The sequence below is a fragment of the Bos grunniens genome, chromosome 20, assembly GCF_055505025.1.
Source record: "Bos grunniens cultivar Pamir isolate PY7600 chromosome 20, Bosgru_T2T1.0, whole genome shotgun sequence".
Classification (NCBI taxonomy): Eukaryota; Metazoa; Chordata; class Mammalia; order Artiodactyla; family Bovidae; genus Bos; species Bos grunniens.
The window spans coordinates 45,712,212-45,727,888 of NC_141184.1; the positions used below are offsets into that span (position 1 = coordinate 45,712,212).

General features: G+C 36.5%; 1 protein-coding gene across 2 annotated transcripts in view; it reads left to right on the top strand.

Annotated features, from left to right (window-relative positions):
- The window catches only part of ITGA1 (integrin subunit alpha 1), a 182,044-nt gene that overhangs the window by 130,363 nt on the left and 36,004 nt on the right, over nt 1–15,677 (top strand). Inside the window, exons 13-18 of one of the 2 annotated variants that reach the window (XR_015148718.1) lie at nt 1,086–1,229; nt 2,347–2,604; nt 5,100–5,230; nt 11,741–11,907; nt 13,267–13,407; nt 15,380–15,490. Coding sequence is in view for 1 of the 2 variants with exons in the window: in XM_086361668.1 (XP_086217794.1) it covers nt 1,086–1,229; nt 2,347–2,604; nt 5,100–5,230; nt 11,741–11,907; nt 13,267–13,403; nt 15,380–15,490 (948 nt within the window). In the remaining variant the exon portion in view is untranslated. The remainder of the gene's footprint in view (nt 1–1,085; nt 1,230–2,346; nt 2,605–5,099; nt 5,231–11,740; nt 11,908–13,266; nt 13,408–15,379; nt 15,491–15,677) is intronic. The other variant, XM_086361668.1, reaches the window with a different exon arrangement.

The following is a 15,677-nucleotide window of genomic DNA, read 5'->3' on the forward strand; positions in this document are numbered from 1 at the left end:
ATCTTAAAAAATTTTAGTTATATTTGTAATTAATTCAATCTAAAAAGCAAAGACTTTTTAAACCCTTCATAAACCTGTGAGAAAAGGACATTCAAAAAACCAGTGTCTAGCAATTGTCTAAATGTCTAACAATGTGTAAAATTGTAGAACTGGGGGTCTTGCAGAGGATGGAGTGAAATTTGCCAGTTAAGATAGTGGGGATTGTTAGGGAAGGATTAATTATCTAAGGGAAGAGAATAGTTGCAGGTCTGAACTTAGGGGAGGTCACAATCTAGGGGATGCAAGGAGAGAAAGGAGTTGTAAATATGAAAGGCTGATCTATAATATAGTGGTAGAACCAGAAGAGCAAAAGTAACATCATAGAGGCCAAGACAGGAAGTTTCAAAGAGAAAATTATAAAAGCATCAAATTTCAAACACAAGTCAATATTTGGAAAAGTTATTGCACTTAGTGAAGCACAAGTACCCTGGATTTCCCTAAAACTCATTCCTGTCATTAAAGAGAACATATAATCCTGCTAGACCGTGGTCCCCCAGCAATCCTTTTATATTCCTCTACCTCCCGTGGCTGCTGGGACAAGACTTAGCCATTCTGTCAAGCAGACAGTCTTCTAAGACTCTTAGGTAAAATATGCTGCCCCGATGTTCCAAGGCAATTCAATTCCTTGTGGTGTATTTCAGTTTATATTTTCACTTTACTGTATTCAAGCATATACTGAAGCCACTGGGAAATGCCCTGTATTGTTCATTTCATTTAAAAAATTGTTGTATTCTTACTGGTCTTTTCTAATTCACGCAGAAGAGAAGTTAGGGTAAAAATCCAAAGAAAATCCTTACTCTTATTCTCAAGCTACAGACTCTAATATGACAGCTGCTCATCCTCCTGGATGGAACTGACTCATATTCATTAACTTCATGTAGAACCAATAGCTCTCAGGTAGCATCAATTTCTGTATTTCATTTTCTTTGGCATCTGAATCCCAGATACTCTTCTCGATTGGTATAAGAGAAATGCAGGTTTTTAGTTTCCTTGAGAGGTTCTGATGTTTATCAGAATGTTTTGTTCTGTTTTGTCTTGTGTCCTAGATCGGTTCCTACTTTGGAAGTGTTTTAACGACAATTGACATTGATAAAGATTCTAATACTGACATTCTTCTAGTCGGGGCTCCCATGTTCATGGGAAGAGAGAAGGAAGAACAAGGAAAAGTGTATGTCTACGCTCTGAATCAGGTAACGGTTACTTTGGTAGAAATTCAGGAAAGTCTCTTTCTTTGTTTCTTAAAATTTCAGTTAATAATGTTCTAATTTTTCACTCACTCTGCAAAAGGAACAAAGAAGCTTTCGGGGCTAATCTACCTTACTAACCCCTCAGCCTCTAAATGAACATTTAGAATTGTAGCAAAATAACTCAAACAGATATTTTCTGCTTATAAATGTGAACTTTATTAAGAGTATATAGAATAAAGATAAATACATTTCACTAAATTGTTAAATTCACAGGGCAACCATTTGTGAGCTCTGGTCTAGGAGTGGGTCACATTAACAGTTCAAGCTCTGTGTGAGTGTGCATGGGCACACACGTGTGTGTGTAAAGGGAGGAGTGAGGAAAGACTGCAGAGAAGTAGTGAATGTTATGGCGGTCACACCAAACACTGAGCAAACTGCTGTGGGCTTAGGAATACTTCACTCAGCTGCAGTGAGATTTTTATTTTTCTGATCATAGCCTCAGACATCATTTGCTAAGTGAAATAATTCTTGACTTCTTCATTAGAAGAATTTTTGCTGTTTACAGCAGAGTTGGGATGTATCTATTTAGCTTGTTAAATTTTTAGTCTTCTCCATTTAATTATTTTAAATCATAAATTATGTGTCTTTCTCCCTATCATCTTTTTGATTCCTCCTGTCAACATTTTTTGGTCCTGTTCTGTTTTTCCCTTTTTCCCAAGAAACTGTGTTCCTGTTCATCATTTCCGTCCTTTATAGGGAAGCATATGGAGAGACTTTTCCGAAAACACAATAATAGGTAAAGAAAGGATAGTGACACAAAATGAGAATTTAAAAATTCAGCTCTTCAGCTTTAAAAAGTTGCTGTTGAATTATATACTCATTTGATTACATTAAAAAGAGACTCCATTAAAAGCCTCAGTACATCCTTGTCTACACTCCTATAATCTGTGGAAATTTCTCACTTTGCTCTCAGATAGACACAAGTCTTAAGAAATTTTGCAAACTTTACCCTTCAGGTACAAATGATCTTTAATAGCACTGATTTAGTACATACTTTAAAACTTTGCTCTGCTGTAGTTATGACAGAAATCCATAAGGATTCTGTTTATCTTTCTTCCAGACAAGGTTTGAATATCAAATGAGCCTGGAACCCATTAAGCAGACTTGTTGTTCATCTCTGAAGCACAACTCATGCACAAAGGAAAACAGAAACGAGCCATGTGGGGCTCGTTTTGGAACAGCTATTGCTGCTGTGAAAGATCTCAACCTCGATGGGTTTAATGACATCGTGATTGGAGCGCCCCTGGAAGATGATCACGGAGGAGCTGTGTACATTTATCACGGAAGTGGCAAGACTATAAGGGAGGAGTATGCACAAGTAAGAAGTGAAGCCTACAGATTTCTTCGTTTATTTATTATCTTAGTGTAACAGGCGTGGATGTTACCAAAATACAGTAATGGTATATAGTCATACAGTCAGTAGCAATGTATGGGGTTTTTAAAATTTTATCAGTCATTGAGAAAGCATCAGTTTATTATATTATTCGTGTGTTTCTAATCCTGTGATTCTTGCCCTTAATTGATAAGTGGGTTCAATACCAGGCATTACCTGTCTTGCTTCACGAACTATTTAATTTTTTCTTCTGACTCTTGGGAAACTAGATTTCTAAGTTTTCTTCATAGTAGAATTACTTGTATTAGATATTTTATTTTGTCTAGTTTTTCTTTTCTGTTGTCATATGCCTTGTCTTCATGACTTAATCTTTTTTTTTAATTGAAGGATAATTGCTTTACAATTGACTTGATCTTTTGAAATGGCAAAAACGCAAAACAAAAGAGCACTTTTTAACGATGCTGTTTACCAACTACAGTGTGTCTGATCCTAAACACAGGGTACCACTTTCTGAGTAAGAGAATAGTAATTATATGATTTAGCCAATAAAGGAGAAGAAATGGTTTTTATATTCAGTACCCATGTTTTTATAATAAAATCACATTAATTTTATATTTATGAATTAAATTGCTGTATTTTCATAAAAATAAATTTGGACTTCTGAAGGTTTATAATTTTCTACCAAGTAATCCCTCTTGTAAAAACTCTGAATAATGAAGTTTAACCTGCAGGGGATTTCTATTGTTCTTGATTTAAATTTATTGTCAGCTAATGACTCTATAAATTAGAGCCTAATATATAAATTAGAACTTTTTCCTACATGAGAAAAATGTCCATTTACAGAAGTGTTTTATGTATGACAAAAGTAAAAGAATTTAAAGGGATTCTTCTAATGCAATTGTCTGTTTTTAAGTAACCATAGTTAATTGGACATTGAACAACTACTTATGAATAAAATAGAATTCACTACTTTTCTAACTTATGAAAAGAAAAACAGAACAACGGTTATTTCTTTTTATTTTGTAAATGTTCTTTGTCTCCATAGTCAACAGAATTCTCAAAATCTATTCATGTCTTGTGAAGTTGTCCTTAATTTTTCATTGTCATGATGACGTTAATAGTGAAAAACAAAATAAAGGGCATATTTCAGTAATATATTTTCACTAACAAGACTCCGATCTGTTTAATAAGTGATTTGCTTCTTTTAAAAATCTTCATGGTACTTCATAACTGGAAACAGGCAATATTAACTGTTGGAGTGTGATGTAATCAGGTACTGGAAGAAGGAGTTTCTTTCTTGTGTTCTTCACATTATTCATTCCGGTTCAATACCTCAAACTTAATGGAGTGGCATTTGCAATATAAAAATAAGGATTTTAAAATCATTAATAAGTAGACTAGATTCTCTTCAGCAATTGTTTTGTAAAATGATGATAAATCAAGATGCAGCTTTAAGCAACAAAAACAATAAAGAATATTAGAGTTGAGTTTGTTTAATTATTGGCAGAATGCTTTCCCAAGAATAGGTGAGAAATGTGCTCATTCATTGCTATGGTAACTAGAGGTGCTGCCTGTGTATGGAATGATCCAGAATCAAACTGAATCAAGCCCTCCAGAAGCAGTGGGGTCAATAACTCCTGATTTCTCTGCTGAAAAATATAAGGAAACAATTTCCAGTGAACCACAAACCTTTAGGCTTGAAAGATGTTTTCATTTGCTTTGCCTTATTTGGCTTCTTAAATTTTATGACATTCAAGTGGAAGATAGGATAAGGAGACTCCAAGTTTAGGGAGAGTTTGTCAGGACTCCCTGCCATCAGGTTCTGTTAAAATGCTATCAGCTTGAACCTGAGCTAAGTTAGGAAGTACAGATGCCAAACACATTATGTATGATAATGTGCATGAGAACTCCCTATTCATTTGTGCTTCCCAACACTGTGGATACATGTGAATGAAATAGAATCTATTATGCTCTTGACTTTTAGTACCATTTTTGACAGACAGTAAAGATGACATATTGAAAAATGTATTTGATGGAATGTATTCTTTATACCCAGGCTCAAAGTTCAGTGAACCCCAAATTGACCCTAGGATAATTTTCCACTCCCCCTCTTGCTTGTATGATGTGTTTCCAGTACCCTTATATATCTCTGTGTAATGGAATTGAACAGAAACTAGAAAGCAGAGCCAATTACTCATAATGTTTTCCTTGAGGATTAGACAAGATGACGTTATATAATATTTTTCCCCCTCTCTGGTGTCAATAACCCTGAGATGACTTTGTCTGCACTATAAAAAGAATATCCTTTGGGAACATCTGAGTAATTCTTCTTGTCCCCACATGAGGGGCCTCTTGGGCAGGTTTCCAAAAGATCTCTCATTTAAATTTTTTGTCAACCAATCCAAGTTCTCAGATTTATTTGAAACGGTTTTTCAAGAGACTCTTCTGACATTAAAAACTCTCTGTTGGTATTTTCACAGCGTATTCCATCAGGGGGAGATGGCGAGACACTGAAATTTTTTGGCCAGTCTATTCACGGAGAAATGGATTTAAATGGTGATGGTCTGACTGATGTCACTATTGGGGGCCTTGGTGGTGCTGCCCTCTTCTGGTATGTATTTTAATAACATCCAATTAATCTGATCCACAACATCCGCAAATTAACATGACACATTATTGAGTCCTCGCTTGAGTGCGTGTGTGCTAAGTCGCTCCAGTCGTGTCTTTGCAACTTCAGACTGCAACACTATGGACTGTAGCCCGCCAGGCTCCTCTGTCCATGGGATTCCCCAGGCAAGAATACTGGAGAGGATTGCCATGCCCTCTTCCAAGGGATATTCCTAACCCAGGGATGGAACCCCAGTCTCTTATGTCTCCTACATTGGCAGGCATGTATTTTAATAACATCCAGTTATTAATGATAATATTTTACAGATAGGTCAGGAAGATGCCCTGGAGAAGGAAATAGCAACTCCAGTAATCTTGCCTGGAAAATCCCATGGACAGAGGAGCCTGGCAGCCTACAGTCCATAGAGTCACAAGAGTGGGACACGACTTAGTGACTAAATAACCAGACCTCAGAGTATGATCAGAGTTTGTATACAAAATGTCCATTTCTGTTTTTTGCTCCCATATTCAGAAAAAAATTATGCAGTTTGGGAATCTGAGAAACTGATCAATCTTAAAAATAAAGCACCTGTATTAAAAGAACAAGTAGAATCAACTCTTAATGTGGGTTATCTATTATGTGATTGTCATTCTGCTTAGAGGAGGGGATAGGGGAAAAGAAGGCCTCATACAGGTTGTATATAAACAAGAAAGTTTCCCTAAATTTACTTACAAGCTTTTAGGGATAACTGACTCTTCATTCATTTATATAGTGCATAGAACTAGACATTTGCACATCACTGATTATATTGTTGGTCAAGTGTAAAAGCATCTACAATAGTGTCTTCTCTCAGTCTTTAAAATGCCTGCATCCCCAAATTAATTTCAGTTAATTGTAACATCCTCATCAATAGTCAGATATGTTCACTAATGCCAATTAATCAATTAATTAGCTTATTAATAAAATAATATGTTATTAATTAATGGCATTAATAACTAGCTTTAACTAGTTAAAAGAATTTCAAAAGTTTTCTATTTTTTAAAATGTGATTATTTCAAATAAAAATGTAAATAAAATCAATAAAATATCAATAACCTCATGAGAAATTTGTGTGACAATTTTGAAAAATGTCACAAACTTTGTTAAAACATATAAAAGGATTTAATAAATTAAAAAATATTTTCACCTATGCCTTGATGGAAAGTCCATATGTTGATTCTTTCAAATTAATCATTAGTTTAGTGCAATTCAGATGGTCTTTTTTCAAACTTTATATAGAAAGATAGTAAAGAAAATTATGAAAGAGGTGAAGATAGAGACTTGAAAAATATGACTTTGTCATAATTTAAGATAATCCTTAAGAACTAAAGGTCAAATAAAAGTTGTACACTGAACTACACAGAGAGGAACTATTATGCTTTTTTAAAACTTTTAACCATGCAGCAGAAGGAAAGGAGAATGCCTAGAAAAGGAGAATGCTAGGCAGCATGATCTGTGACTTTTGGGGAAGACCACTGAAAACCAAGGCTCCAAACCAGAAGTCACCAGTTTCGGGAAGAACAAATACATTTAGTTTTTGTTTGAACTGCTAATTCTGGGTTAATTCATTAGGATAATCTTTACCCACAAATATTTATTGTATCCTCCTCCTTGTATTAAAAAATATACACATGTTTTAAGGGCAACTTTTATTCTCCAATTTGTGTCAAGGGCTACTTTCAAAGCCCTGAAAACTTGTTTCTGGCCTCTCCTGCCCCCAGTCAAGGCTTTATCATTGATGAGCCAGAATAACAGAGTTGGGTTCCTGACATCACATAGCAAAATGGACCAAACCAGCACAATAAAACACAAAGACCAAGATTGGCAGTGCTGAAGAGGGAACTCAGAGTGGATACAGCTGGCAGGCGAAAAACAGAGGCCCACTCAGCAGTCAGGGATGTCCAGGAGAGCCCAATCCTGTGGGCTAGACTGAGCTGTAGATTCTATAAAGATCTGTGTGGAGCAGAGAGGAGGTGTGGGGTAGGGAGAGGTCAAGGCAAACTTATGCCTGAAGAATCTAAACTATACACTCTCATTCACTCATTAATTGCTGGTGAAAGGGTAAATGGTTAAAACCCATTAGCAGGCCTTTGTCACTAAAGTGTTAAAAAGCCTTAAAGTGTTCTTTTTTAAAAATTTTACCCCATTATTGCAAAATTCAGACTTAAATTGAAGAAAGTAGGGAAAACCACGAGACCATTCAGGTATGACCTAAATCAAATCCCTTACAATTATAGAGTGGAAGTGACAGGGATTAGATCTGATAGGCAGAGTGCCTAAAGAACTATGGACAGAGGTTCCTGACATTGTACAGGAGACAGTGATCAAGACCATCCCCAAGAAAAAGAAATGCAAAAAGGCAAAATGGTTGTCTGAGGAGGCCTTATAAGTAGCTGAGTAAAAGAAGAGAAGCTAAAGGTAAAGGAGAAAAAAGATATACCTATTTGAATGCAGAGTTCCAAAGAATAGCAAGGAGAGATAAGAAAACCTTCTTCAGTGATCAGTGCAAAGATATAATAGACAATAATAGAATGGGAAAGACTAGAGATCTCTTCAAGAAAACTAGAGATACCAAGGGAACGTTTCATGCAAAGATGGGCACTATAAAAGATAGAAATGCTATGGACCTAACAGAAGCAGAAGATATTAAGAAGAGGTGGCAAGAATACACAGAAGAACCGTACAAAAATGATCTTCATGACCCAGATAACCACGATGGTGTGATCGCTGACCTAGAGTCAGACATCCTGAATGTGAAGTCAAGTGGGCCTTAGGAAGCATCACTACAAACAAAGCTAGTGGAGGTGATGAAATTCCAGCTGAGCCATTTAAAATCCTAAAAGATGATGCTGTGAAAGTGCTGCACTCAAAATGCCAGCAAATTTGGAAAACTCAGCAGTGGCCACAGGACTGGAAAAGGTCAGTTTTCATTCCAATCCCAAAGAAAGACAATGCCAAAGAATATTCAAACTACCGCACAATTGCACTTATCTCACAGGCTAGCAAAGTAATGCTCAAAATTCTCTAAGCCAGGCTTCAAAAGTATGTGAATCATGAACTTCCAGATGTTCAAGCTGGATTTAGAAAAGGCAGAGGAACCAGAGATCAAATTGCCAACATCCTTTGGATCATGAAAAAGCAAGAGAGTTCCAGAAAAACATCTACTGCTTTATTGACTATGCCAAAGCCTTTGACTGTGTGGATCACAACAAACAGTTGTGTTTCCACAACTGTGTGGAAAATTCTGAAAGAGATGGGAATACGAGACCACCTGACCTGCCTCCTGAGAAATCTGTATACAGGTCAAGAAGCAACAGTTAGAACTGGACATGGAAAAACAGACTGGTTCCAAGCAGGAAAAGGAGTACGTCAAGGCTGTATACTGTCACCCTGCTTATTTAACTTATATGTAGAGTAGTACATCATGAGAAACACTGGGCTGGAAGAAGCACAAGCTAGAATCAAGATTGCAGGGAGAAATATCAATAACCTCAGATATGCAGATGACACCACCCTTATGGCAGAAAGTGAAGAAGAACTAAAGAGCCTCTTGATGAAAGTGAAAGAAGAGAGTAAAAAGTTGGCTTAAAACTCAACATTAGAAATTAAGATCATGGCATCTGGTCCCATCACTTCATGGCAAAATAGATGGGGAAACAATGAAAACAGTGAGAGACTTTATTTTGGAGGGTTCCAAAATCACTGCAGATGGTGAGTGCAACCATGAAATTAAAAGATGCTTGCTCCTTGGAAGAAAAGCTATGACCAACCTAGACAGCATATTAAAAAAGTAGAGACATTACTTTGCCAACAAAGGTCCATCTAGTTAAAGCTATGGTTTTTCCAATAGTCATGTATGGTTGTGAGAGTTGGACTATAAAGAAAGCTGAGCGCTGAAGAATTGATGCTTTTGTACTGTGGTGTTGGAGAAGACTCTTGAGAGTCCCTTAGATTGCAAGGAGATCAAAGCAGTCTATCCTAAAGGAAATCAGTCCTGAATATTCATTGGAAGGACTGATGCCGAAGCTGAAACTCCGATACTTTGGCCACCTGATGGGAAGAAGTGACTCATTGGAAAAGACCCTGATGCTGGGAAAGATTGAAGGCGGGAGGAGAAGGGGATGACAGAGGATGAGGTAGGTAGTTGGATGGCATCACCGACTCGATGGACATGAGTTTGAGCAAGCTCCAGGAGTTGGTGATGGACAGGGAGGCCTAGCATGCTGCAGTCCATGGGGTTGCAGAGAATCAGACATGGCTGAGCAACTGAACTGAATTGAAATTTTTTTAAAGATAAAATCTATGATTTGAGATGTATGATCTTTAGAATAATCATAATGCTGTAGGTTTTAGATTTTTTTTAAGGAGTTAAGATACATATCCAATAAGAGAAGTTTGAATAAATAGATGTAATAAATAGATGTTCATGTATTTGTTGGAACAGTATGCTGCTGCTGCTGCTAAGTCACATCAGTCATGTCTGACTCTGTGTGATCCCATGGACGGCAGCCCACCAGGCTCCTCTGTCCCTGGGACTGTCATAATATTCTAATAAAAACAAAAATATTGGAAAGTTGCTTGTAATTTTTTTAAGTAGGTATGCTTATATATGTATTTGGGCCAGTATTTATATATGCATATATGTGTGTGTATGTGTGTGTGTGTGTCTCTCTCTCTCTTCTCTCTCTATTTCTCTCTCTATATATATATGTATTTATATGAATAGTGATTAGTGCTGGGTGATAGAATTACAACTGTTTTGTATTTTTTTGTTTCTTTTATTATATTTTCATATTTTCTATAGGTAAATTGTTTTAAGAGAAAAAATATATAATTTTTTAAATGCAAAAACATAAACAGAGTCCTATGTATTCACAAGATCGTTGTTGCTGTTCAGTCGCTAAGTCATGTCTGACTTTTTTGCAACCCATGGACTGTAGCTCACCAGGTTGTTCTGTCCAAGGGGATTCTCCTGGCAAGAATACTGGAGTGGGTTGCCATTCCCTTCTCCAAGGCACCTTACCAACCAGGGATTGAACCCACATCTCCTGCATTGGCAGGCGGATTCTAAGAGCCAATCTGATTGCAAAGCAAAAGCCAGATAAAGGTATTTAACAATTATACTGGCTTCATTCTAAGCCTCTAAGCCTGAGGTCATTGACTTCAGGCTCCATATACTCTCTTTGCCTAATTTTGAATTACTGTGCTCTCACTTTGGATTAGTGGAAATCACCGGACATTGGAATTAGAAAGACTGGGTTTAAATCCTAGTTTAAATCCCCGGACAGCTTCTGACAAAATAATCTCTCAAAGTCTTGGTTATATGTAAAACAGAGAAAATAATATGTCTTGTTATGAAAGTTAATTTAAAATGTAAGTGAATAATAAACAGCATGTGTATAAGAATAAATAGCACAGCGCTTCTCGCGCTATTCTGCTTCTCTTTCCTGGAAACAGGAGCAGGGCTGACCCTACAAGAAGAACAGACAAGTATTAGAGTTTACCAAAGTTGTCCAGGGGTCCTCTGGACTCTTCCCAGGTTGGGAACAAACTCAAAGGTGCTGAAAATATGGTTTTGGTTCTGAGGTTGCACCTGGCTACTTGATTTCATCTCTTTTCTATCATAGGCAATTACAGTTCCTTGGCCTATCAATTGTAGGGAATGAAGATTAATTTTCCTTGTACCTTTCTGATTTCCTAGCTGAGACTTCTGTAATGAAAGACAGATTAACGGAACGAACTAAAACAAACAAAACCCAGAAAATACCCAGAAGTTTATTAGAACACATATACCTCATGTATACATGGGAGATAATGAATAACTCTCTGAGGTAGCTCAGAATTCACACTTAAAAATTATCTTAATAGGGAAAGGAAAGGGAGATGTAGGCCTCCTAGGGAAAATGGATGATTTTTAGGAAAGATGAATAGGCCCTTAAAAGAATAGATGGAAGGTAAAACAGTTTGTAACAAAGTTTTTCCGGGTGTGGTGTCCACTCCAGCCTCCTCTCCTGTGACAAGTCAATCTTCTCTGGTTAATGACACTCCTGGGAAAGGATTTATGACAACTGAGTTCTCTTTAGAGGATGCATCTTTAGGCAGTTAATTGGAGTTCTTAGAAAGCCTTTCAGCATTTGTTGTATTTTAAGTGCCCGCAGTTCAAATGATCAGTATACCAAAGTGGCATGCTTTGCAGAGGCGTGTCCTGAACTCCTATAGTCGTATTTTAGGGTGACATATTCTGCCACCCTTCAGAACCCAATGCCTAACATGGTTCCAGAATAACCAGGGTGTCTTCAGAACGTCAGGTACAATCTCTTCTGTATCAAAGCGTCACGAGTGAAAGGCATCCTGAGAATCCACGCTGCACACAAAGAAGAATCATCTCAGATCACTCACTCGGCACTCCCGAAAGGATGGCATGCATTAAATGTAAAAATAAATAGTGATCCCCTGTGGCTTATGTGTTTGCAGGTCTCGAGATGTGGCTGTCGTTAAAGTGACCATGAATTTTGAACCCAATAAAGTGAATATTCAAAAGAAGAACTGCCGTGTGGAGGGAAAGGAAACGGTGTGTATAAATGCCACGGTGTGTTTCAATGTGAAACTGAAGTCCAAAGAAAACGTGGTTTATGAAGCTGGTAAGTGTCACACATACAGAAGTACTTTGGAGCAGGAGGACAGTGTATTCTATTTGCTCCCACAGGATGAATCCCGTAAGATAGTGTATTTCCCTCGATGATAGGAATCTTACATCACATTGCCTCTGTGAACATACTGAACCTTGAAAAAAATTCTAATGTAGAAGGAATGGGTTATGGAACCTGTAAATTCTGGAGCAGAAACTACATAGTTATATTTGGTTGCCTTCCATAGTTGGATTCCATATTTCTCCTCTGGCTCTCCTATTTACTCTGAACAATCAAGTGCCAGAGAAAGAGAGAGAAGGAGACACCAATCCTAAGGCAGAGTTGAAGACTGGGCTCTCTTCAGTAAGACTGGTATTACAAAGGACCTGAATGCCCCCACCTTCCTGAGATCTCTGCTCCAATCAGAAGGTGACCCTTGTTTTTTAGGGTCACACAGATCCCGTGTGTGTGTTCTCAGGCCATTACATCAGCCTGGGTATCCGCTTTTTGCCTATATTCTACAATTCCTAAAGCAGTTTTTAATGATACTGAAATAAGCTGGAGCCAAAACTGTGAAGATCATTGGCTGCCCAATAGTAGTTTAGACTGCAAACCAAATATAAGTAGAATGAGAAAAATGATTAATCCTTAAAATCTATTTTTCTTAGCTTGCACTACATGTGCCTATTTATGATCTGCAATAGACCTCTGACTGGAAGATAAATGAGCTATAGGAATGTAAAATAATGACTTACATTATCATGTACAACATTATTTGTCTTACTTTTATATAGTAATTAAGCAAGGAAATAAGATTGCTGCCTTCATATAAAGTATAAGGCCTAACTTGTTTTCCTTATCGTGGTATGCTTATTTTTTTTTAACTTCCATTTATTTAGCTTATTTTATTATATCCTTTAAATAGTCAAAAATGACATCTTTTATAATGTAAGTTTAAAATATCATTAATGTATATTTTTGCCTCTGTTGAAATACAACATAGTCAATATTCTAAACAGGGTCTAACATTTCTAAATTAAAAAAAAAAAAAAACTAAGTGAAAACCCAGTAAACATACCGACATGGTCAAGAAATTAGGTGGTATGTAGGTAGGTGTGTGTAAACATACATCTACATTTTAAAATAAGTATAATTAAACATTAAAAGCCTTGCAAACTTGGAGAGTTCTTTAGAGTTCCTCAAGATTATCTTCATGGCTTCACATACCATTGTACTACAGTAGTGTGAAGATGCTGAATAACATGTTAACTGGTTGCTCTAGAGATTTTTCTATAATATTAATGAGCTGGATCATATGATAATAACCCCAAATAAGCATGTCTGCCAATTATTCTTTTTTTATTTTTATAGATATGCAGTACCGTGTCACATTAGATTCTCTAAGACAGATATCACGGAGTTTTTTCTCTGGAACTCAAGAGAGGAAGATTCAAAGAAACATCACAGTTCGAGAGTCAGAATGCACTAAGCATTCCTTCTACATGTTGGCAAGTAAATCATATATAATAGCTGACTTATTCCAGATCAAAATAAAATAGAGATGCCTTATTTCAAGTCAGTCAATCTTACGTTTACTTCAAAGTACAAATCATGAACTAAACTTTATTCACTTTTCTTAGAAAATCACAGATCTGATTTTCTAATTTCCAAATATGTATCATAAAGCTATCTTTCATATTCCTTCTGTATGTTATCAGACATCCATATATTATGGAACAGTAAAAGGCACGGTGTACCAGCTGATAGAGATCTTGTATTTCATTCATTTATTCATTTCATTCATTCATTCTTTCAACTTGAAAGCATCACTGAACTTTTGCAGGCCTTGTCTGTCAATTGCGGCTCAGTGGTTACATGCCCTGAGGGGGAACTGTTGGGCCTTATGCTTTCTGGGGTCTGTTTTTGTCCATGGAACTACGTGTTTCACTCTTTGACTTTAGGCTGAAGGGAAAATATCTGGCATTTTCCATCATCTGTAAGCTTTATGCTACCTGTTTCTATTTTAGTGGGTGAGGGAGCCTTGGAAAGCAAAATTTTAACCTCTAGAGATGGCTGCTAAGCCAGTTTGAACCATTTGAAATGCATTTTATTGGATCACTGTGTACGTGGAGCAAGAGTCTCTTAAAATGTATGTGACACTAAAGAAAAAGAAAAGCAGAACAGATGTACTGAGAAAACACTGATTTTAGTAATGGAGATTGAAACTTAGAGGCTTGAACATGATCTTGGAATTTTACATGAAATAAGCCTATTTGCCCCCACTTGTGACTTATTTCATTATTCCTGTTGAATATTTCATATTTTGAAAATATTGTAGCCAGGGGCAGGAAAGTGACAGAAGATATGCAAGCTGGTGTGCCATGCTTATTCTTCCTCAGTGATTTTCAAGTCAGTATTCCTCACGACATATATCAAGATAAGCTTTTTTGATCAACATTGAATTCAGTCTATGGTGAGAAAAATAAAAATGGAGTTAATTTTCTCTTTGCTTCATCAGAATTGAAACTTTAGGAGTTAGGACTTAGATAAAATTTGAAAAGGTGTGAAACCAGATTTGGCAGTGCCTCCAACCTACTCACTGTTGTATATATTTCTCCAAAAATTTAGCATCTAGCTATATCTAAGCACTGGTATTGAAAGGAATGAACTAGTTTCAAAATTTGCAAAATACTTCTGGATTTTGATGGATACTTTAACGTTTGTTATGGAGTCAGCCAGGAGAGAATTTGTAGCCCAGCTTACCTACATTCTGAGTAATTTTGACAAAGTGGTTTAGTCTCTTAGTTTTATTTATCTGTAAAATAAAGTTTTATTTTATTTATCTATTTATTTATTTATCCGTAAAATAAAGATTGTAATTATTATGTGTCTTGGAAGATTGTTGAAATAATTCTCAATAATGTGTATAAAGCTCATAATTTTGGCCATGCCATAAATGATGGCTGGCACTGATGGTAATAAAAACAATATTGATCACATCCATATTATTTTCATATCCTTTCACATTATAAAATTCTTACAACTCAAGGTATATATCATATTAAAGAAATGCAACTCAGTTTAAAGAAGGGCTTCTCTTGAAGTTGAGAGATGTTCCTAGAAGTATTACATAGTGTTTTTTAGCTCAAAGTCTCAAGAGAAATGATATTGTTATGCAAGTAGCTTGGAGCTGTACATCCTGACATGGCCAAGTACAACCTATCCATCATTCCAACAGGCCTGTCTGAGAAGCTGGACGTGAATCATAGGGTTACAGTTGGAAGCCTCTGTGTTCCGGAAGTGTCTCTTGTCAAGGCAGAAGGGCAGTCTCTCTCTAGTGAAGCAAAAGCCTGATCAGGTCATATGTCAGATCAGGAGCACAATAAGCCTGACAATAAGCCTGACCCATGGGGCAGGAGAAGAAAGCCATCACAGGGCCCAAGAAATATGATGCCAGTGACATGTTCTGTGTTTTGACCTCTAGGACAAGCATGACTTTCGGGATTCTGTGAGAATAACTTTGGATTTTAATCTTACCGATCCAGAAAATGGGCCTGTTCTTGATGATTCTCTACCAAATTCAGTACATGAATATGTAAGTCAGATTTTTAAAATTTAGAATGCCTATTTGTGAATATATTGGGGAAAAAACCTGAAACATATAAACAGATGCACACACACAAGCCTAAAGCAATTATTTTAATTTTTTTAAAAAAGGAATTAGATTTTTCTAGACTTTTCTCAATTCTACTAACTTCCTTTTGCTGGAGTTTAAGGGAACT